At 33.0% G+C, this 24,170-nt stretch overlaps 1 protein-coding gene and 1 long non-coding RNA gene across 2 annotated transcripts; both read left to right on the top strand.

Annotated features, from left to right (window-relative positions):
* The first annotated feature begins 3,339 nt into the window (after nucleotides 1-3,339).
* LOC146954685 (uncharacterized) lies at nucleotides 3,340-24,123 on the top strand. Its single transcript, XM_085717684.1, has 10 exons — nucleotides 3,340-4,067; nucleotides 4,245-4,336; nucleotides 9,457-12,379; nucleotides 13,219-13,470; nucleotides 13,681-13,744; nucleotides 18,571-19,229; nucleotides 20,136-20,945; nucleotides 21,663-22,403; nucleotides 22,510-23,331; nucleotides 23,993-24,123. Exons 3-10 carry the CDS (start codon nucleotides 9,500-9,502, stop codon nucleotides 24,020-24,022), a joined length of 6,258 nt encoding a protein of 2,085 aa, XP_085573810.1. The 5' UTR covers nucleotides 3,340-4,067; nucleotides 4,245-4,336; nucleotides 9,457-9,499; the 3' UTR covers nucleotides 24,023-24,123.
* LOC146954686 (uncharacterized) lies at nucleotides 15,961-18,217 on the top strand. Its single transcript, XR_015014527.1, has 3 exons — nucleotides 15,961-16,834; nucleotides 17,598-17,706; nucleotides 17,928-18,217. It is a non-coding gene; the product is annotated as an uncharacterized LOC146954686 (long non-coding RNA).
* Nucleotides 24,124-24,170: the final 47 nt, after the last annotated feature.

Genomic DNA, 24,170 nt, shown 5'->3' with positions numbered 1-24,170 from the left:
ACCTCTCTCTGCCGAAATTTCGTGTGAAATGCCCAAAATGCCCCTAGGGCTAAAACGACTGAAAATGACTCGGATGCAAATTTAAAATGGATTTTTAACAGGGATTTGAAACAACAGTTTATTTAAACCAACTTGAAAGACTCAGAGACAATTTTAAGGGTTTAAACAGAGTTTTAACACATGAAAAGACTAAAATGCCCCTAGGGGCAAAACTGACTCAAAATGACTTCAAATGCAATTCTTGAACTGGATTTTGACATAGACTTGAAATGAAGACTTATTCACACTACTTGAAAGGACTCAAACAAAATTTTGAAAGACTGAGAGAAATTTGACATAGGAAATGACTAAAATACCCTTGTGTAAATTTTGCAAATAACATGGAAATAGAATGCAGAGAAAGATGCAATTGATCAGAGACATATCAAATGACTTATAATGCAAGAAAGGAAAAATTGACTAGTATTTTTAGGTCCAAAATTAGGGTATAACAATTCATGCTGAGATTTGAGATTTATTTAGTGATGTATTATGATACATGTGACATGCTGTTTTGGAGATTTTATTATATGTTGATGAGGTGTTATGATATTATTCCGCTGCGAGTTTTGAAAACGTTATTTATGCATGTTTTGGATTAATTGAAGATGTAACATTTAAACTCTTTGAATATTTGGATTATTTGCATGATTTATCACATTAAGTGTTTAGGGTGTTACACTGACACTAATGCTTTCTTCAAAGTGTCAAAAGCTACAGTGCAAGCATCATCAAATTTGAAGATGACAAAAATACAGGAAGGGAGGTGTTTATCTGGTCAGAGTCTAAATGTGTTCACAGTTTGACTCAGGTTCTGAATGCAACAAATAAGTTCAAACACAAAGAGAGATGGAGAGGGAGAGAGAGAGAGAGGGAGAGAGAGAACACTTATACTGGTTCCTCACGTAAACTGAGAGTAGTACAGTCCCTTTGTACTTCCAAAGAATTTTAACTATAATCAGTAAAGATTATAAATGCTCAAACGCACAAGCAAGAGACATTCCAAATGATGAAGCACACATGTAACATGCTGTTAATGCTCATTCACAGCTGAAAAAGACTTCTCACAATCTAACTTAATCAAACAGAGTAAGACTCTTGACTTTATAATTTCTAAGATATGAACTTGTTAAGAAATTCATAAGTGCATTTTTGAATTTGATAGAGTAAGGACATTTGCATTTTTTTTTTTATGAGCAAGGGCACTTGTTAAAACTACAGAGTCTTGTTTTTCCTTCAAGTTTAGTTCTTTATAGAGGGAAAGAAATGAGAGATGTTGGAGATGTGCCGACACATTAAGAATTCTTAAGAAGCTTTCAAATCAAGACGATGAAATATTGCATGATATGGTTAACATCGTTTAAAGAGACATTTGAAAACCATTGCTGCAATTAGAATTATCTGTTTGATTTCTTTTATCCTTGAATTTGAGTTAACACATGATTCAGAAGAAGACAAATTGTACTTGGTCAGATTCTTAAAGCAACCATTCTTGGAAGAAGATAAAGCTAGAAATAGTAATATTATAATACTAATAGCATGGAAATAAAAGTTAGAAATATAGTACTAAAATATCCTTGCAAAACTAATTTAAAGTGTCTTAGAAAGGAACGTGGTTGAGTTTATGGCAAAAAAAATAATGGAACTTTGGGTATGCAACTAAAGGGAAGGAAAACTGATGAAGGGCGGTGAAAGAAACTAATGAGTTGTAACAATCAAAATACAAAGTTTAAAATAAAATTGATCTGTCTAGGGTTAATTGTTCAAATTGATCATGTAATATACACAAAGTCTTATAAATGACTCTGTAAAAATAAAACACATATTCTAACCTTGTAATTTGAGATTTTTCATATTTTTGACCAAAAAATATATGCAAAGCCCGTAAAAGTCACCTAGACGTTAATTTTTTTTATGATTTTTTTTTCATCCATGTTTAGGATATTAAAATAGGGCTTTCCACAAAAAGTTGAAATTTTAGGACAAGGGAAGGACTAATGCCAAATTTTTGTTCTCCATAATTATGAATTTTCAAACCATTCACAATTAATTCATCCCTCGTTTAAAAACTCCAAAATTTCATGTTGAAGGTTCTTATGATGTTCTTACTATGCATTCAAAATTCTGGAACAAAATTTTACCTGCAAGTATTTGCTTACTTAGAAAAAATTGCAATTTCGCACGTTTTGGTTGAAAAATAAAAATAAACTGAGGCTTCTTCAAAATGTTATAAAACTTTTCAGATCCTTTCTATGTATTTTTATAGATGTCTTTACAAACAATCAAGTCAAAGTTTGATTTATAGGTTATGATTTTCGTTGTTTTGTTTTGTTTTTTTTTTTTTGAAATTTTGGCGCTTTAAAAATACATAATTAATCAGTCTTTTATAGGAAAATTATAATTTTTTTTTGTAGAAAATCATAGTTTAGCGTCCTAATCATGTCCGTAAAAAATCATGAAAAAAATTCAATTTCTACGTGACTTTTATGGACTTGGTGTATATTACAAAGTCAATTTAAACCAATAATCCTTCTCTCTATCTAAAAATTATGAACCGTGCTTTAACCATAATTGTTTTTGAAGACAATAATTGATTTTAAGAAGCTAAAACAAACAAAAGATATTTTTTTGTGGGAAATTAGAATAATTGGAACTTGGGAAATTGGAAATGAGTTGGATGGTTGGACGCACTCCCCTTCCCTCTTCCTCCCTCAAGTCTGAAGAAAAACGAGACATTTCCAGTTTCCAACGATACCATCCATCTACTCAACTCAAACAATTCTTACTTTTCCTATTCTTTAATGAATAACCTTCTTTCACTTCACATCACTGTTCAACGAAAGAGCATCTCCATCAACTAAGGTAACGTTGCTCCACTTAGTCAAGTATATTTGAGTATTATATGTAATCTTTTTTTAAACAAATAAAAGCATATTTGATGTTCTTGTTATGGAGGGTTTCTCAATAACATTTATCTATACAATCTTTTATTGAGCAAGTATTCTCGGTTTATGAAAGTTGAAACCCATCTCAAATTGATTAATCCAATCCCACTTTCCAAGTCACTATTATTCATTGCTTTTGGTTTTAAAAATGAAAGAAACAAAAAAAGAGAACCGCACATTGGTTTAAATACCTTAAAACGAATACATAAAAAATATTCGTTACGTAATCATATTAATCCCATGTGCTTATTATGTTTATTTTTAATTTAGATTAGATTTCTTGCTTTGTTTGCAATTAAAGCGCGCGGTTTGCTTTTCTGCTCATAATAAAATGCAAAGGTTTCTCCGTACTCTTTTCTCATCCTTGAAACTCATCACAAAGTGATTAAGCTCATTTGCGTCTCTGTTTACATTTTGATACAGTTTGATTTGAAACCATAAAAAAGCATCCTTGAGTTTTGTTTTGCATTCTTTGTTTGAGTTCTCAATTCTTCATATTTCCCTTTTACATTTCTCCTTTCTAGTCTGTTTAGTGTTTACCAAATTGTTATTTTTCACCTCATATAAAAAAAAAAGAAAAAAAATAGTACTCGATTGTTTGTCTTGTAGTTTGAGTCTCCAACTATTAGTATTCATATCTCCCTTCCAAATTTTCTATTCCATTCTATTAATAGATCAAGTCTTCAAAACTTAATTGCAATTTTTCACTTCATACAAAAAAAGGAAAAAAAAAACTTAATTGTTTGTTTTGTTGTTTTTCAGTTGGTACAATCCCATCAAAAAAAGAGAAAAAAAGTTACTGATTGTTTCATTTAGATTGAGTTTTCAAAAGTGCATTTGAACTTTCTTTTCTTTGAAAGACTTCCTAGTTATTGGTTCTTGTTTTCCAGTCAAAAAAAATCCCAAAAAAAAAAGAGAAAAAAAAAGTTGAAAATCTTTCACATTGTAAATTTGTCCTTTGGTCTGAGTTTTCTTCTGTTTTTCGGTTTACCTGTTGCTTTCATATCTCGATCAATCCATCGTGACCATCTGCTCAAGTATTCACGCTCTCCGTTTGATTGAAGTATTGCTGTTTGTTAAGAGGTACACATGCTTTTCTCCTGTACTTAATAAGTTATGTACTTTTTTTGGGTATGCTTGGTTTGCAAGGAAGGAAGTTTGTAGATATGAGTTTCTTTGTATCTAAATGTATACCTGTTGCAGTCTTCCAAAATTTATAGACTTATTATTATAATTATAGTGATAATGAATTGGTTGCAGATTACTACTCGGCATCTGGTTTAGAAGTCATTTACATCACTCTATTCATTGAAGAACTCACCATCTGAATTGCCAGTTTTCCTACCGAAAAGGTATGTATATTATATACTAAAGAAACTGACCATTATTACTCGTTTTCTATAATAGATCTATGATATACTAGTCTAAAAATTCAGTCTTAGGTTATCTGTATAATCTTGAAATCATTATCTAGCTTTACTTTGACAAAGTGTTGGTCAATGTATTTCCTTTTTTTTTTTTTTTTGTAAAAAAATTGGGAAGGGGGGAAATTTTTATTAATTTTGTAAAAAAATTGGGAAGGGGGGAAATTTTTATTAATTAATGTGGCACTCTGAGGGGATTCGAACTCAACACCTTGAGGCTATAAGACTAATCTCCTACCACTGAGCTAGCACCTCAAGTGTCTCCATTCGTATATGTTTTGTCCTATCATGTTACATGTTAATTAATGGCTGTAAACAAAACTTCATAGGAGTTTTGTATTTAATTTTTAGGCCAAATTCTTGCTCTGGAATAGACAATATGACTCAAGAAAGAAAACTTGACAACTGAATCCATACAGAATTTGCTCATAGGTAAAAGGTTACATCAAACTTTACAAGCGAAAAACTTTCATTTCTAGAAGGTTGGGAACAATAGAAAATACCGTAAATAGGAAAGACTTATCATGTGTTCCAAAATCCATCCCATTTGAATCAATGATCCATGACAAAAGTCTAAAAACTAAAAAACCCTAGAATTGCTTTGTGCTTAGGCAAAAGAATGATCAAGTTTGTTCTGTCCTGACACCTTTTTTGGTTCCTAGTTTACTATGACACTTCCATAAAATGTCTCATTTATGGCATGGTTTGCTGTAGAAATCACACCACAGCTGAGATGGTTCTTTAATTTGCCATTGACTGCTAACATTTTTGCTGGTGTGTGCTATGTGCATCTAGTACAGCCACTGCATTTGGAGTTGTGTACCGAGCATGGCATTTCTCCTTTTTTCTTCCCTCTGTAACTCTAGGAAAAGATTTTACCGAGTGACGGGAGTTCAGGCCCCAAATTTCAACATGGTATCAGAGCTTATCCTAGATCTACTGTTGGGCTTCCCGCATCGTCCACGCTTCATGACCATTGGGCCAGGCTGAAGCGTGAGGGTGTGTTGGAAATTCCGCCTTAATTGCGGTCCGCCCCTAGTCGCCTAAATTGCGACCTTTGGTTAGTCTTCATTGCAGCCTCCAACACCTTCATTGTGTTGGCTTTGAGGGGGTCCTCTTGAGAAGAGTTTATAAACAGGAGGAAATCCTTACCTTACAACTTTGTTTTGTAAGGATCATGAGTTAGACCCTTAATTTCAACAAGAACCAAGCCAAGTACAAATAACACATAATTCAAGGATAAGCTTAACCAATACCAGTAATTTGTGGCTTAGAACCATTAGAAAGAGTAATACTGTGAGATATTTTAGGAGGAGACAAGTTAGAGATAGGAGAGGGATTACCAACTACATGATCAAAAGCACAAAAATCTAAAATTCACGATTCCACATCGTGAGATATAAAAGTTGTAGAATTACTGATATGAGCCAAAGTGGCTGCAGCGGAAGTTTATTGGACTGCGATCAAATTATGAACAATACTTAACCTCAAATTTGTATGGAGAAAAGGAGACAATCAGAGAAATTTACCACAAGGTGCTTGGAAACTAAAAATTGAGTCCAAATAAGTGTAAAAATGTTTTCCAATGATAACCAAACCTAAAGCAGAAACTGCACTGAACAACCAATACACTAGAGCAGCAAAAAACTTACAAACTAAACCTCAAGCATGCAAAATTCTAGAAAAACAAAGAAAGCCTAAAACACGTCTAAAATGTGGAAGCCACAAGATGAAAGTTGGTCCACCAATGTCAAAACAGAGAGAGAGAGAGAGAGGTCAGGTAGGACTCGCACTGCTGAAAACGGTGGACTAGAAGGAGACATGTGGCTCACATGCGCTAGAAACTAACAAAACACCGTCGCGACTGTTGCTGCTGTGGCGGTGTTTCTGGCAGTCAAACTGTGGCTGGTGGCAGATTGTTGAATTTCAGATCTGATGGCGAGGGTGCGTGTCTCTGGCGATGGTGACAACAATTCCATAGACTTTTCCAATGATTACTTCAATACCAAACAATGGTGTCTCTTGGACACTCGACAACAAAAGTTAAAAAAAAAAACGAGACTAGAGTTTGACAGAGGCCAAGCCCAAACACAAAATAGGATTGAGTTTTGTTCTAGATACCATGTTGAACGGGGTAAACTGATTAACTTGTATTGCACAATGAGGTTGTGGAAATTTATATACAAGATAGAATCTCTCAAGAAAGAAAATATAGAAAATAAAGGAAATACATTAATCCTACTAAATAGAGAATGGTCAACAATATGACTGTATAGGATAGTAAGAACATTGATGTTTCATAAGTTCACATGATTCACAGTGAATTATAAAACGAACTTTTATTACGAAATAACTTAGGAAACACATGTTTTAAATAACGATGACGACAACTTTGGGGCCTCATCGTAAATGCAATACAACAACATTAGAGTCTTCCCCTCTCCTTAGCATCGCCAATTATCTTCCATGAGTTCAAATCCTAAAAGATACATTTTGAACGGATAAAGTTAGTTTGACAATTCTTATTTTTGTCTTGTTTCTAACAAACAGTTGACTACAAGAAAGATTTGTAGAATGTAGGAAATCTTGACAGGTTAAAATAGGAGATATATAATAATAAAACCTTTTTCTACAATGGCTTGAAAGGAGCCATCTACAATCTTAATTTTTTGGTTGCCTGCACAAAGATTATAAAATGGAAAAAGAGAGTAGATTTTCCTATCTTGAGATCAATAGCACCTGAATCTACTATCTAAGTATGGTTGAGATTGACACTACGGAAGTAAGTTTGCAAGAGGTTCCCGTTTTGATGATCAAGAACAGGAAGTAGTTTGAGATTCAAGGAGTTTGTACATTTTGTCTAATTTTTCCTTAGTTATAGAAAATATCCTGGAGAAGACAGTTTGTTTTTATTAGAAGTAACAGCTTGGAGTGCACTACACTCACTCCCACATTTCTTCTTTCAATTGGAGCTTTGCGGAAGAGTCTCCAACGTGTCTCACAGGTAAGTAAGAGACATTTGCACTGATCACACCAAGGCGTATCAGATTTCTTCTCGTCTGTTTTCTCTTCATTGAAGTTTCTAGTAGCAAGAGTTGATCCTTTATCTATGAAAAAAATTTCAAAACTTTTTGATGAGGTGTCTTCCCTAATATTCCACTCCTTACTTCAACAAGTTCCTTATTCAGCCTAACAAGAAACATAAAGATGCGATTATTCTCTTGATTTTAAACAAAAAGAACACTATCATCAACACTCCTCTAACCGTTCTTATAATATAGGTCTTATTATTGCCTTAGCCTCATCTTTTCATCATTGTAAGTAGTAAATTTTTTTTATTTTTTATTTTAAAAAGGTAAGTAGTCACATCCTTGTCACCTTGTTTAGCATACCATTATTTTGACTCAAGGCCAAAAACCTGAGGAGTTTTAAATATTAGACTTCTTTTGCATACGGTTAGAACATAAAGGGATTAGTCCTTGTGAGCTTAGCTCAGTTGGTATGGACAATGCATAATATATGCAAGGTCCGGGGTTCGAATCCCGACCACCACCCAAAAAAAAAAGAACATAAAGGTATTTCAATTTCCAATTCCATAGAGTTAACTAACCAACAACAGTTAGAGAATTTTCGCACTTCCGTTGCCTAAAAGTGAGATATCATTTTGATGGTTTTGCCATCTTCCACGTGAGAAATTTAAACTTTCCCTAGCATGGAAAGCATTTCGATTTACCCTGAAATTATAACATTCAATCTACAAGTGTTCATAGTGTATTAAAGAGTTAGTTTAAGAAAGCTCAAACATACATGAATCTTTTTGATAAAAGCTCAAACATACCACGAAGTCCTATCCAACAGTTTTCCAAACACACTAAAAAAAACACATACAGTGAAAATTTCTACCATTTTTGAAAGCTTATCTATTGGGATGAGCTAGTGAGGGCATGTTTCTATACATTTGGGCATTCCATGGAGAGGAAAAACGGAAAACTCTGGATCAGAGAACTTAGAGTTCTGATGTCATGTAGAAAACAATGTGGAAAATATTATTATTCCTTATTCATTAGTCAATGTCTATTTGGAGAAAGACATTACAAAAAGTCTCTTCCTTGAATCATGGAGTGATTTCAGTAAAGGAATTAGAAATAAAATAAAAGATCTGGACTAAATAAAATAAAATCAAGGAGTAATCTTTGGATTCTCCAACAATAAGTATGAATAAAATGAGAAAACATTAAATAAGTAGGGTTAGTTAAGTAATATAAAATAATATTAAAAACTAAGTTATTTTTTATTTGAATGTTTCAAGGAGCGTTCAATCTAACCTTTACTTGTATTGTGCTAAAATTTTGATATGTTTATTGTAACTATTACTTCATTTGAAACAATACCTTTTTAATCAAGTTTATTTTATTATGAAGAAATGTATCAAACACATCAAAAGATTGAATGATTTTTTTACAAAAAAAAAAATATTGAATGATTTTGAATTCCCTATTACACTTCAAGGAATACACAGCTATGCAAATTTTAGCAATCGAAATTTTATGTTCTCTTTTAACTATATCTTTGGTCTTCGGCTTTAGTCATCTGTTGTAAATAATTTGATTTATGTGATGCTTTTCTTTTATTTTACTTGTAATGTCTTCGGCTTTAGTCATCTGTTGTAAATAATTTGATTTATGTGATGCTTTTCTTTTACTTTACTTGTAAATAATTTGAATTCCCTATTACACTTCAAGGGATACACATCTATGTTGTGATTTCTTTTTAAAAAAAAACTATGTTGTGATTTGATTATACTGAATAGTTATTTATCTATTCATTCAGTTGTTATGGTCTAATTGTTTATAAAATTATGCTAATTCTTGTTTCTAGAAATATTGAAGTTTATTCCTTCGTTGAAGAATATCTTATCTTCAACCATAACTAGAAATTTATAGTTCTTGTTTATAGTCAAGCTAACGTGCTTTCAACATTTTATTATTTTTTATTTTTCCCCTTGTCTTAAAATCATCTATAATAGTATTTCTTGGTTTCACTTTCAGTCTTTATCAAGTCACAAGGAAGAATATTGGATTGAGACAAGTAATGGAGATTCTCATTTCAATTACTGCAAAAATAGCTGAGTATACCGTTGCGCCTATTCGACGACAAGCAAATTATTTGCTATCCTACAAAGGAAATTTCAAGGAGCTAGCAGATCGTGTTAAGGAGCTTGAGGCTACGCGAGTCAGAACAAACCACTCCATTGAACAAGAAAGAAGGAGCAAACGAGAAATTGAACCTGATGTGTTAATTTGGTTAGACGAGGTGAATGAGATCATTGAAAAGGCTAATCAGCTTCAGAGAGATCCTCGTTGCGCTAAGGTTGGGTGCTCCGTAAGAACATTCCCCAATTTGATTTTACGTCATCAACTGAGTAGGAAAGCCAAAAAGATTGCAAAAGAAGTTGTTCAAGTCCGTGACAAAGGGAAGTTTGACCGAGTTGGTTACCTTCCTGCATTAGATATTATGTCCTTCTCAAATACTTTTTCCACAAGAGGTGGTGTAACGCTCGAGACAAGGGAGTTGTTTAAGGAAAAAATTGTGAAAGCTTTAGAAGACTCCAAAGCATCGAACATTGGGATCTACGGGCTCGGTGGGGTGGGTAAAACCACTCTAGTGAAGGAAGTTGCTCAAATGGCTAACCAACACAAATTGTTTGATGCAGTGGTTATGACCAATATATCCAAAACTCCAGACATTAAAACAATTCAGAAGGAGATTGCTGATCAATTGGATCTTCAATTTGGTGAGGAAACTATTGATGGGAGGGCATACCGCCTGAAGCGTAGAATCAAAGCAGAGAAATCTATTCTTGTCATTCTAGATGATATTTGGCCGTCATTTGAATTGGAGAAAGTGGGAATTCCATTAGTAGATAAACATCGAGCTCACATTTTAGATAAACAAAATACCAAAAAAAATGTTGAAAAAAATGTGAAACAAAATGTCTGCAAGTTGTTGATGACTTCAAGAAATAAGGATGTTCTACTGGAAAAGGACACTCAAGAGGAATTCACTTTCAAACTTGACTTGTTGACCGAAGCAGAGACATGGTGCTTGTTCCAATATATGGCTGGTGACAAGGTTAAGGATACCCGTTTACAAAATGTAGCAGCTCAAGTGGCCCAAAAATGTGCAGGCCTGCCTCTTATCATAGCGATAGTGGCAAGAGGATTAAAAAATAAAGATATTTACACTTGGAAAGATGCATTGAGGCAATTAGAAAGTGTTGGTCATGCGGAAATGGAAGAGATAACTTATTCTGCTTTGGAGTTGAGTTACAGCTGGTTGGTGAGTGATGAAATGAAGGAACTTCTTCTTCTTTTTGCATTACTACCTGATGCTTTACAAGGTAATGATACAGAGTACTTATTGAACATTTGTATGGGTTTGGATATGTTCAAGGATATAAATACTGTGGATGATGCAAGAAACAAACTTCACAATATATTTGAATCTTTGAAGGCATCTTGTTTGTTGAATGAGGGTAACTCAAGTAGGAGCATCCAAATGAATAACTTTGTTCGTGATGTAGCAATCTCCATAGCACGTAGGGATCAACATGTATTTCAGAGGGAATGGCCACATGAGTTGAAGGAATGGCCAACCAAGGACTTTCTAAAAAGATGCCCATATATCATTTTAGATGGGTGTGAGATTGACAAGCTTCCTGAAAGGTTAGATTGTCCAATTATTAAGTTTTTCTTCTTGGGCAGTGAAAATCTTTCTTTAGAAATCCGAGATAATTTTTTTGAGGGTATGGAAACCCTAAGAGTGTTAGATTTAACACACTTGAGCTTGTCTTCATTACCCACTTCATTTAGGTCCCTAACTAGCCTTAAAACATTGAGCTTGGATCAATGCGCTTTGGAGAATATGGATGCAATAGGATCTTTGAAAAAGTTAGAAATTCTCAGCCTTTGGAGATCATCGATGAAAATATTGCCAAGGGAAATAGGAACATTGACAAATTTAAGATTGCTCAATTTGAGTCATTCTGGAATAGAAGTGATCCCACCCAACATCATATCAAGCTTGTCTAAATTGGAAGAATTATACATGGGCAATACCTCCATTAGGTGGGAAGATGAGAGTTCAGATAAGCAAAATGTAAATGCTAGCCTTGCTGAGCTTGGACAGTTGTTCAACTTGACTGCTCTAGAATTACAAATTCGTGAGGCTTGGATTTTGCCAAGGGACTTAAAATTGATGTTTGGAAAGCTGCAAAGATATAAAATAGTAATTGGAGATGTATGGGAATGGGCTGACATTGAGGAAGGAAACTTGAAAACATTGATGCTCAAATTAGGAACCAACATACATTTGGAGCATGGGATTAAAGCGTTGATTAAAGGGGTTGAGAATTTGTACTTGGATGAAGTAGATGGTATTCAAAATGTGCTTTTTCAACTGAATTGGGAAGGATTTCCATTGTTGAAGCACCTCCACATACAAAACAATGCAAACATTAAGCACATAGTTGACTCTATGGAGAGGAAGCAAGTTCAAGTTTCCTTTATCAACTTGGAAACAATAGAACTTAAGAATCTTAAAAGCTTGGAGCAAATATGTTATGGAAGACATGCAATTAATTCTTTTGGAAAACTTAGTGTTATCAAAGTCAACAATTGTGCCCAATTAAAATATCTCCTCTCCTATTCTGCTGCTAAAGGGCTTTCCCAACTTTCAGAGATTGAAGTTTGTCAATGCAATTCTATGAAGGAGATTGTGATTGATGACCCTGATTCAAGTGTTGATTATAGCACTAATAAGAAAATTGAGTTTCTTTCATTGCACTCTTTGACTTTAAAAGACTTGCAAAAAGTTGATAATTTCTTCGCTTATGCGTTGACGTCTATCAGAACTGGGCAAAAGTATCAAGGATTAGAGTCTTGTGTTTCTACTTCGTTTTTCAATGCTCAGGTTTGTTCTCTTTCTTTGGCACATATTTATATGCATTTGACCAAACATCTGTAACAGGAACAATCTCAAGTCTCAACACATGGATAAATTATAAGTATCATAAATAGGAAGCTATTAATTTTGATATTTAAACTTGTGTTAAGTTTTTATTTATTTTCTATCTCTTTGATTAGGATTGACTCAGCATAGCATATGAAAGGTGTATTATCTTAGCAATTTAACAATTAAGTGGAATACAATTTTGTTTTCCTTTTTTTGTTACAACTTTCACATTCATCTTTCCATTAGCATCTATAAGTTTATTTATTTTTGTTGAAATATTTAATCATTATTATCCCCGCGTACTATTTGATTTTATGTTAACTGTGTTATATTTTAATTCCTTAAATCAATCCTTAATTTGTGGAGTGCCTTTATGTACTCTCCTGTAAAAGGAGCACCTTTTCATTTGAATAAAAATAGTTTGAAATTACACTTTCAACAATTTTGATTAAGAAGCTCCTATAAACTAGAAGATAATGCAAACCGGACCTAAACCTTGATTTTTGTATGATATTTTTTTTTTCTTGTAAAATATGAATTTAGAAAATCTGATTGCTGAATCATGTCCTACTGTTAGATATGTAATTGTGTAGTAGATATTTGTATGTTGATTTTAGAAACTGTAATGATTTCACACCAAAATATTAGAGTTTGGAAAAAAAAAATTTCCTTGTTGATTTGAAAAGTGACATGATACCAATGGAATAGGTCATGCATCTCCAAAGTCTAAATTATTCACATAAAATTGTTCTAGCCAGTAGCCTTCAGTTATAATTTTTTTATTTGTTTCTATTTAGGTTTCATTTCCTAATTTGGATACTCTTAAGCTGAGCTCACTAAATTCGAAAAACATTTGGGGTGACAGTCAACATTTTTACAAATTGACAAATTTGGTTGTGGAGAATTGTGGTGGGTTAAAGTACTTATTCTTGTCTTCCATGGTTGGAAATTTTATAAACCTTAAACGACTTGAAATCAGTAATTGTTCTTCCATGGAGGAGATAATAGCTACAGAAGAGAAAAATAACGGCACTGATGCATTGAAAGAGGTATGGTAATTCTGTCACTAACATTTAAATTTTGAACTTGCATTTGAATATATATATATATATATATATATATATATATATATATATATATATATGTATGTATGTATGTATGTATGTATGTATGTATGTATGTATGTATGTATGTATGTATACACACACACACATATATACACACACAATTATTTATGAGTTTATAATTTACAATCGTAGATTCGATTCTCCAAATTGGATGAAATCATATTGAAGAACATGGAGAACTTGAAGACAATGTGGCACCCACTACTACAATTTTGACATATAATAGCGCCACTGTTATAGCGCTTGTGCAAAAATGCTATTAAAAAGGCCATAGTCAGCTGTTTGATAGCGCTTCTGAAAAAACGCTATTATTTGCTACCACTTATCCTCATCTCCCTACCGTGTTTGAACCCTAATAAAATCAAAAGGGGGAAAACTCGTTCTGCACTTCAATCGTTCTTCTTCTTCCAACTGGATCATAAATTTCAATAGCTCTTCGAAGTTGTGATGAATTCTGGAAAGGAATTTGGATCCTCAACCACCGTTGGTAGCTAGCTTTGTTCCTCTCTTCGTTCATCTCGTGAGGTGTGACCCAACCACGTGAAATTCACTCCCATCTCAACCTTTGTCCAGATCAATCCTTCTTCAATCACTAATCCATTCCCATCTCACATGAATCATAATCATTGTGAAATTTGGTGTGAGATTTGGCTCTAAACTTCAATTGTTTTAACAGGAAGGTTGATGACGCCTCGGTGGCACAACGCCGAGTAATTGTGAAGAAAAGAGTGTGGTATCTAGACGCTGAGAACGGTGACAGGTTTCAGCAGTCTCAAGATGAAGATGGAAAAAGATCACAGCCGAATCCAAAGCTAAGTAACCCACGGAAATTTTTACATGGGGAACATGTTGCTGCTGTATGGCCAATTTGGCTCACTGCAGTTTGTGGGGAGGCTCTCAGTGGTTGAATTCCACATAGATTTGATAAGGTTCCTTTCTATTAAGTACCTTGCATTTAATTTAATAGTTCATGATTTATCAAGATATGTCCATGTGGTATGAAATAAAGTCACTAGTGCAGACTATTAAGGATGTCAAAAGTTAAATTCTTGTTGAATTATTGATGAATCATGGTAGTATTTTGGCTCAGTGCACTTGTTTTATATTCATCTTTAGTAGGCCTTTTGTATATGCATGCTGGATTTATAGCTTAGGTGTGTGATATTTGGCCCTGCATGCTAATTGATTTCGGCTTATTTAGAATGAGAATGTACCATATGTGTTGTGCTTTTAACAACTCTTTGATGTCACTGAATATTGAAGCATCTATAAGGTTTATCAAGTCTAATGCCAGTTGAAATAGAGCTTTGTTTTATTGGGGGTAAATCTTAATTTTGAGGTGGCATGCTTTTGATTTTCTAATTGAATATTCAATATTCATGTTCTGTATGATTTTGGTTTCGAGCGATATTTAACCATGTCTTATTAGAAACTCCACAACAACAACAACAACCAAGCCTATTTTTACAAACTCGTCGACAGATTTGTCTTTAGAAGCAATTCACCGTACATCGATTCTACTTTGTTTTGGCAGGGATGCTAGAGTTGTCAAATGAAAAGAAATGTATCTTTTCTTGTTATATTAACAAGTACATTTATAGGAGGAGCTCACTGAAAGATTGAGTGTACTTTGGTCCTTCAAAGATAAGTGATATCTATTTATTTTTATAATGAAATTGACATACATGTTCTAGCGTATGAAGCTTCTACAATCATTAAGCATTCAATCCTTGCTAGTTACTACTCTCATTCTTAAGAAAGAGAATGAAAATGAATCACTTAAGAAAGTGAGAGATAGTTAGAGAAATTAATTGAAAGGCTTAATGGTGTCTTTCATCCCTGCAATTAGGGGCCATTTAAAATTTGGTCCCTGTAATCGCTAATCCTGGCAAATTGCCCCTGCAAAGTTTAATCATTTAAAATTTCGTCCTTTGACCAACTTAATCACTGCCACGTCATCAAATTAACAAAATGGCATGCGAATTGACGAAAATACCCCTGGCTTATTTTTTTTTGTTTTTTTTTTCCTTCAAAAAAAAATTCAGTTTTTTCCCGAATTTTTTTTACGATTTTTTCCCGAAAATTTTTCAGTTTTAATTTTAACAGTTTTTTTCCGAATTTTTTTTGACTTTTAATTATTTTTTCAGATTTTTTTAATTTAAAAAAGAATTTTCAAAATTTTGAAAAAAAAAATTTTTTTGAAGGAAAAAAAAATTAGCCCAGGGGTATTTTGGTCAATTCCCATGCCATTTTGTTAATTTGATGACGTGGCAGTGATTAAGTTGGTCAAAGGACGAAATTTTAAATGATTAAACTTTGCAAGGGCAATTTGCCAGGATTAGCGATTGCAAGGACCAAATTTTAAATGGCCCCTAATTGCAGGGATGAAAGACACCATTAAACCTAATTGAAATGAAAATTAATCATATAGATGAAACCAGTGCCTATTTATTTTATTTTTTTAAATATGAGAGAATTAATATGATATAATGATCCGTGAGGACTACACAATGGATTCTATGTAAGCCAAGTGTTATGTTACAATTAATAGGAACTTTAACAGATATTTATCCCACTAGTAACTGTTAACATAATTGTTAATTACTTGGCTAATTCGACGTGCTTACTTGGCTCCTCGGTTAAATTCAACTTCATTATTTTGGTGTTAATGATGTATTCTAAAATTCATTGTTTAGTTATGAAGCAATGTGTGGAATAAGAACCTTGGGATTTTGTTTTAGATACCATTGAGTAACCCCATATCATCAATGACAAACACGTATGGATGGTTTTTATGTTAATAATGATTTTGCACAGGATTTTACATATTAGTGTTTAGTTAATGGATACATAAATGGCTCTTATAAGGTTTTGGGATTATTATATTTAGTTAATGGATATATAGGTGGCTCTAAAAAATGTTTTATGCTTTTGTAACAAAAAAAAATTAGTATCATTTCTAATGCTATCCATAGTACTAGTTTTAGTAGAGTGTGCTACAACTTGGTGCTTGTAATGGGTCTTTGACTATAATTTTCTGATGATAGACTTAGCTATTCAGAGATTATGACTCAGCTGAACTTGACTAATGAAGAGGTATTGAAGATATAGGTGATATGCTAAAACTTGACCGCCTGTCGATGAAAGGAAGGTTATTGAAGATGTTGACAAATATAGGTGATATGCTATTGATGCAACAATTGTGCGCATCATGAAGAGTAGGAAAGTTTTGGTCCATCAACAATTAGTTTTGGAGTGCGTTGAGCAATTGGGGCGCATGTTCAAGGTATAATTTGCTTGAGTTAATTTATTGTTAATGTTAATGAGTTTTGGTGCGGAAAGTACCTTAGTTGCTTAAATTTTATCACAACATCATAGGCTACCTACCCTCAAGCTAAAGTGCAGGCTTCCTTCCATTGATTTTATGTTAGGCTTTTACTACCTTAGTCACTTTTTATAAGATTTTTTTTACGAAAACAAACTCAATTAATTACATTAATAATTTTTTTTTGTTAAATGAGTATTTTGATGTTACTTTTATGTTGTTTATGTATGAAATCGAATGTTTACTTTGATAGGTCCAAATTAATTATGTTTTGCATGAGTAACCTCTCATACTTCTATACATCTACAAATGGCTCTTTACGTGTGAAATTGTTTGCCCTTTAACTTCCATCAAATCAATAACAAGCTTAGGAGTAGCCTTTTGATGACCACCAAGAGTTTCAATGGCACAAACAAAGCAACGATGAAGTTCAGGTGTCCATCTTAAACGGGGAACCTTTGATCTTACATATTGTCTCACTACACCTTCCCTTCCACCACAACTACTCGTTTCACCTTCTTCTTTCTAAGCTTTGCCTTATCATGGCTTGTGTTTTGATATCTACGAAGGACACATTGTCCTGACTAACAAGTTAAAATGGATTCATTCCGTAGTGTTTAGATGCCTGGCAGCCGCTGTTTTTATGGGTTTATTGTTATTGATTCTCATTTTGAATGTTAATTATTCTTTATGCTACTCTCGTTGTTAATAACATCTTTTACAGGTGAATGACTTCAACTAATGGTAAACGTGGTGTGACCCCGCATGCGAAAAAATTACAAAGCTGCATGCGAAAAATTCACAAAGCTAGAAGCCATGGAGATAATATTGAGGTAACTACATGCTTTATTAACAGTTTTTGTGATCTATATTTTTGTTTAACATGAATTTGAAGTTATTGTTGGACATACTTATGTCCTTGCATTTTATATGGTTCAGTTGGTTTTTGTGTTCAAGTGATGTTTGTTTACTATGTCATGTCCTTTGTTGAGATTTTTTGGACTTGTTAATGCATTGCTGGATTCATTTTGTATACCATGCGATCTTACTTCAGGTTCCTTGGAATGTTCAAGGTCAACCAGTTGGGGAAGAAAGCTAAGGTTTTGTCAATTACATTGGAGTCATCGTTCGTCGGGAGGTTCCAATTAGTATGGAAAATTGGAGGAAAAAGGCCAAGGTTTTGTAAGTTACTTTAGGTTTGTCATTGTTCATATATACATATTGTGCACAGACTTTGCATTTTATGCAAGTGTACATTAGATATCATTTGTAATTAAGATTTTGATCAGCACATTATGGTTGTTTATGTCTATTAATGGATTACTAGTGTTTCTGATCTGTATATATATATTTTTTGTCTAGTCAGTATATTATTATGAAGCTTTTGCTTGTAGATTTAATTTTTAAAATTAAAAAAATTGGGACTTTTATTAGCGCTTTTCTAAAAGTGCTATTAATGGAAGGTAGTTAAGATAGCGCTTTTCGAAAAACGCTAAGAAACATCTGTTTAAAAAAAGCAAAAAAATAGGCTATATTAGCGCTTTTCTGAAAGCGCTATTGATGTGTTGCTATTTAATAGCGTTTGGAAAGCGCTATTATAGGCTCCTGACCTTTTATAGCGGGGGCTTTCTTAGCGCTTGAGAAGCGCTATTAAGAGCCAAAATGAGTGCTATTAAAGGGGGTATTTTGTAGTAGTGACCACCAGTTTGACTCATTGAAGACGTTGGAAGTGAATAAATGTGACAAAATCACAGTAGTTTTTCCTTCTTCATTGCAAAAAACTTACAATAATCTTGAGAAGCTAGATATTCGAGAATGTGTTTTAGTGGAAGAGATATTTGAATTGAGTTCCAATGACGAGGAAAGTAAGGAGGATGCAACACATCTGAAAGAAATCACTTTGAGTGAAATGCCAAAGCTGAAAAATATATGGAGTATGGATCCTCAAGAAATTCTTAGTTTTCATGATTTGAAAATCGTATCTTTGACAAATTGTGAAAGCATGGAATATCTATTTCCAGTTTCTGTAGCCAATTGCTGCTCACATCTAGAAACACTTCTTTTGAAATTTTGTGGGAACATGAAGGAAATTGTTGCAGAGAAGAAAGGATACGTGGGTGCAACTCCCATATTTGAGTTTAACAAATTGATTAATCTAGGTCTTTGGAACTTACCTAAACTCAAAGGTTTCTGTGCAGGAAATCATACTTTAACATGTCCATCTTTGAAAGTGAGTTTTGTTTCAGGCTGTTCAAAAGTGAACTTATTCAAAAGTTCATTTACAAGCATCCACAAAATGCTTCGAAACGGAAAACTTCCTATCGCGGAAGACGTCCCGCTTCTCATTGCTGAAAAGGTATGTAACATATACATTAATGTACAATTTTTTTTATTAAAGTTATTGTGTATGACTATATTTTACTGTGAAACATCACGGGTTCAAGTCCTGGAAACAACCTCCTGTATTAAAAACAGGGTAAGGCTGCGTCCAATACACCAATACGGTGGGACATCTTCTCGGACCCTGCATATGCGGGATCTTTAGTGCAATGACTGTCTAGCTGCCTTTTTTTTTAATTTTTTTTTATTGTGTATGACTATTTTTAGAAGAAAAAATTACAGCTGAATTCAATTATCAAAAGTTGGTACTATTTAAGACAAAGTCTACGACCTACCGACCGCCACCCATTAAATGGTGGTAGATTGGAAGGACTGATAAATGAATTATGTAAATTATTCATTATTTATTTTTTTAAATTATATCTACATGCTAGATATTAAAAATCTAGTTAGCTTTTAAAATCAGCTAAAAACATTTTTAGGGACTTACAGTTTTATTATTCTTTTTAATTTTGGAAATCTATTACATATAAACATTTTGGAGAACAGTACTTCAAGGCAAATAAGTAGTTTTTAAAATACTTTAAACAACGATTTTCAATAAAAGAAATCGTTTTTGAAAATAAAATATAAATGCCCTAAAACTCACAGAAGGTGTTAAATATATTTTTTTACAATACCAAAATATTGAGAGGAATATATTTGAAACTATTGATTGGAAAAGTCATTTAAATATATTTTTAATGTGTGACATTTAGACAGACTTAACAATGGCTTTTGATGGGCTTCCATGGTTAAGATGAAATTGAGGAAAGTACCCTAGTAATGGCCAAAGAAAAGGGAGTGACTAGTAAATATTTCATTTTTTAGAGTAAACAATAAATTTTCACTTTTTGTAAATTGTGCTTTATATTTGTTTTAGGTGATTCCGGAGCTAGATGAATTGTTTATCGACTATAGGGATGCTAAAATGGTTTTACAAGACAAAAATTTGGATGATGTCTTTACCAAAATTACACATCTTGGGCTGTTCAATGGTGTAAATGAGGAGGCTGTTTTTCCTTATTGGTTTCTCCGAAATGTGCCAACTGTTGAGTGGCTACTAGTTGATTCAGGTTCCTTCAAGAAGATATTCCAAGATGAAAGTTCAATGAAGGAAGAAAGTCACACACGGCTTAAAGGATTGTCACTTAATCAACTGCCTGAATTTCAATATATATGTGCAGAAGGATGCCAAATCGATCCAGTTCTTGAAAAACTTGAACACATGGAAATTCATGCATGTCGTAGTTTGACAACGCTGTCACCTTCCTCTGCTACTTTTAGTCACTTGACAAATTTGAAAATAACAAATTGCCATGGGTTGATAAAATTAATTACATCTCCTACAGCAAGAAGTCTTTCCAAGCTCACAACAATGACGATAACAGACTGTAATTCACTTGAAGAAATAATCACGGGAAGTGAAGATGTTGAGATTGCACTTACTAGTTTGGTAATATTGATGCTTGAATGTTTGCCAAGGCTCAACAAATTTTGCTCTAGTAAGTGCTTATTGAAACTTCCATTGTTGGAGGAAGTAGTTGTGAGAGAATGTCCTCGCATGAAGATTTTCTCTGAGGGAACTGTGAGCTCACCAATTTTTCGAAAAGTGAAAACTGCACAAGATGTTGGGAAATGGCATTTGAAAGGGAACCTAAATGATAAAATAAAGAATATGTATGAAGATAAGGTATGCTTATATTTTCCAATTGATTTCCTACGTAACATCAACTCTCTATTTGTTTCTTTCAAAAAAAAAAAAAATCAATTCTCCATTTGCTTTCAGTGAATGCAAGATGGTTGATTTTTAACTTTTAAATCAAGAACATTTGAAGAAAACCAGTTATTTTAGGAAGTATATCCCGAAATTGTATAGGATAAATGAAAATAAAAGCATGTCAGACCCAAATTCTCATTTTAATCGCCTGAGAATAAAATAATAACTTATTTCATACAACACTATCTCCTTTTTTTCCATTATATATATATTTTTTTTGTGAATAATCAAAACTTTGTTTTTCTCTAATTCAAACTCATAATGATTTGGGATATTAACTTAGCTTATGTACTTTTATTGTTATTGCTGACATGTGATACATTTAGATTCTCTAACTAATTTAATTTTTGTAATAATTTTTTTAATTTCAAACTACAAAAAATAGAATCGAAAAGGCTAATTTATCTTGAAAGAGTTTAACTAACATATTTAATTTTATATTATTGAAATTGGCTAAATGTATCTTTTATATAAGCTAACTCCATAAAACTGTTTGCAAATGTGGCACTCTGTAGTTTCGGAATTGGAAACCATATGTTGATACAAATTGTAGTTTTTGGCTATGTTAAAAATACATGACCAAATATTGCTTGAAAAAAATTATTGACTTATCACTTATTTGATTAACAGGTTGCATTTTGTGAATTTGAACATTTAACATTGTCTGAATTCCCTGAACTGAAGGATCTGTGGTATGGCCAACTTCACCCCAATGTGTTTTGCAATTTGAAATCACTAGTCGTGCAACGATGTGATTTTTTGTCAAATGTACTTTTTCCATCAAATATATTGCAAGTGCTTCTTAGACTCGAAGAGCTTGAAGTGAGAGATTGTGATTCATTAGAAACAGTGTTTGATGTGAAAGGTATTCAATCTAAAGAAAAATTGGTGAAGCAAATTGCTGAATTGAAAAAATTAACTTTGTCTAGCTTACCAAAACTGAAGCACATATGGAATGAGGACCCTTGTGAAATTATCAGCTTTGGAAAATTAGAAATAGTGGATGTTTCTGAATGCCAAAGCTTGTTAAATATATTTTCACTATCACTATGCCAAGATCTTGGACATCTTAAAATACTCCGGATATGGTTTTCTGGAGTCGACGAAATAGTTGCTATGGAAGAAGGGTCAATGAAAAATAGCATCAGTTTTCATCAATTGACTGAATTGTCATTAATTGGTTTGACAAACCTTGAGAGTTTTTATCCAGGAAAACACACTTTAGACTGCCCTTTGTTGAAGATATTAAAAGTATATCGATGTGAAGCATTGAGGATGTTTTCCTTCAATCATCCAGGCTTCCAACAGCCTGGTCAGGAGGATGAAATTCATGACATGCCATTTCAAATAGCTCTATTTTCTATTGAAAAGGTAAAACACACCATGTCTTTCTTGTGTAAGCAAGCTTAGATGAAGAACTATATCCCCCTTAGTCTGAACTAGTACTTATTTTGTTTCTGGATTTTAAATTTTTCAGCTAAGCCCCAACTTGGAAGATTTGGCATTATGTGGCAAGGATGCATTGAAAATATTGAATGGTCATTGTCCGGAAAATCTCTTTCAGAATGCTGAAGTTCTTCGTTTGCAATATTTCGATGAAACTCCTATTACTTTTCTGAATGGTTTCCATGCAATGTTTCCCAATGTGGTAACACTTCAATTCCGTGGAAGTTCTTTTGAAACATTGTTCCTCACAGGAGGAATCGCTCATCTAAGTCTACAATGTTCGAAGCTAATAAGAAATTTGTGGCTTTTGGAATTAGAACAACTCAGGTTTATTTGGCAGGAAAACTTTCCAGGGGATCATTTTGTAGTGCAAGTTCTTGAAGATTTGAGAGTAGTCAATTGTCCCAATTTGACAATTTTGATACCATCATCATTGTTTTTAAAGCATTTAACCAACTTGGAGGTGGACAAATGCAAAGGGCTGAATTATTTGATAACAACCGAAACAGCTAAAAGTCTCGTACAACTCAAAAGATTAGTAATAGCAAATTGCGAGATGATGTTGGATGTTTTAAAGATTGATGAAGAAAAGGAAGAGGAAGATGTCATATTTGAAAACTTGGAATACATGGAATTATTTTCTTTGTCTAGTTTGGAAAGCTTCTGCAATGGGAAACAAACATTCATATTTCCATCTTTACTGCATTTCTTTGTTCGAGGATGTCCTCAATTGAAGATTTTCTCATCAGGAGTCACAGTAACACCATTCCTAACAGGGATTGGAGTCGAAAACCAAAAAGTTCGATGGAGAGATGATATTAATACCACTATTGAACAGTTGTTCATAGAGCAGGTATGCAATACGTTTGTAAGCTATTCCATTTTTTTCATCAATTTTATGAAAAAATCATTATCATTCACAAAACTATCAAGACAGACTGCATACAATAATGTTTGCTAATTGCTTTAAAATGAATTATTGAAAAAAAAAATTATTTTCTCAAATTTAGTTGATAAAGTTAATTAGAATTTTTTTTGAAGGATTAATTAGAAAAATATTAATAACTAAAGATTTTTATGTCTATTGGTATTGAATTTAGATTATTAGTTTTACTTTTGCTTTTTTGTTCATTCTATTTAGTTGCACTACAACATGTTTTGAGGTCAATAGAGAAATTCATTTTCACCAATTTGTTCATACCATGCCTTAGCAGTGGAGAAGAAACATCACATACCTTGTTGAATGTTTTTTTTTTTTTGGAAAGTAATATGATACTGCATTGATTTCATATGCTTTATTTTCTTTTTTTGACAAGACATATGTTTTTAAATTACGCGAGTATGATAGTTTCTTTTTGATTAATAGATTTCCTGATAAGGTTTTTCTAATAGAATTTTTTTGTCTATGTAGACTTTTTTTCTGCTTGCAATGATATTTTAATGTTTAAAGTTCGTAGAGTGAATGGTGTACAACTTGAGCAAGCTTTATTAAATAACTTGTGTTTTATCAACAGGAGGAAGTCTCACGTTCTATTGAGAAATAAGACCGTCATATTCTCACATGTAGAATTGATGTGAAGCCTTGTAATACAATGCAAATTGATACTTATTGTGCAAATCAGCACTGTTGTTATAAAACCTGGATCTTTTAATTAAGTCATTGTAACAGTCAACATTTTATTGAGAACTGTT

The sequence above is a fragment of the Medicago sativa genome, chromosome 1 (assembly GCF_051527215.1).
Source record: "Medicago sativa cultivar Bolivia chromosome 1, Bolivia_mono, whole genome shotgun sequence".
Classification (NCBI taxonomy): Eukaryota; Viridiplantae; Streptophyta; class Magnoliopsida; order Fabales; family Fabaceae; genus Medicago; species Medicago sativa.
Note: the sequence above shows the minus strand (reverse complement) of the source record. Positions and strands in the feature narration are given on the sequence as shown.

Coding starts and splice junctions, on each gene's coding strand:
- LOC146954685 (XM_085717684.1), top strand. CDS start 9,500: ATGGAGATTCTCATTTCAATTACTGCAAAAATAGCTGAGTATACCGTT. Junction 12,380..13,218: donor CTTCGTTTTTCAATGCTCAG/GTTTGTTCTCTT, acceptor GTTTCTATTTAG/GTTTCATTTCCTAATTTGGA. Junction 13,745..18,570: donor GAACTTGAAGACAATGTGGC/ACCCACTACTAC, acceptor TTTGTAGTAGTG/ACCACCAGTTTGACTCATTG.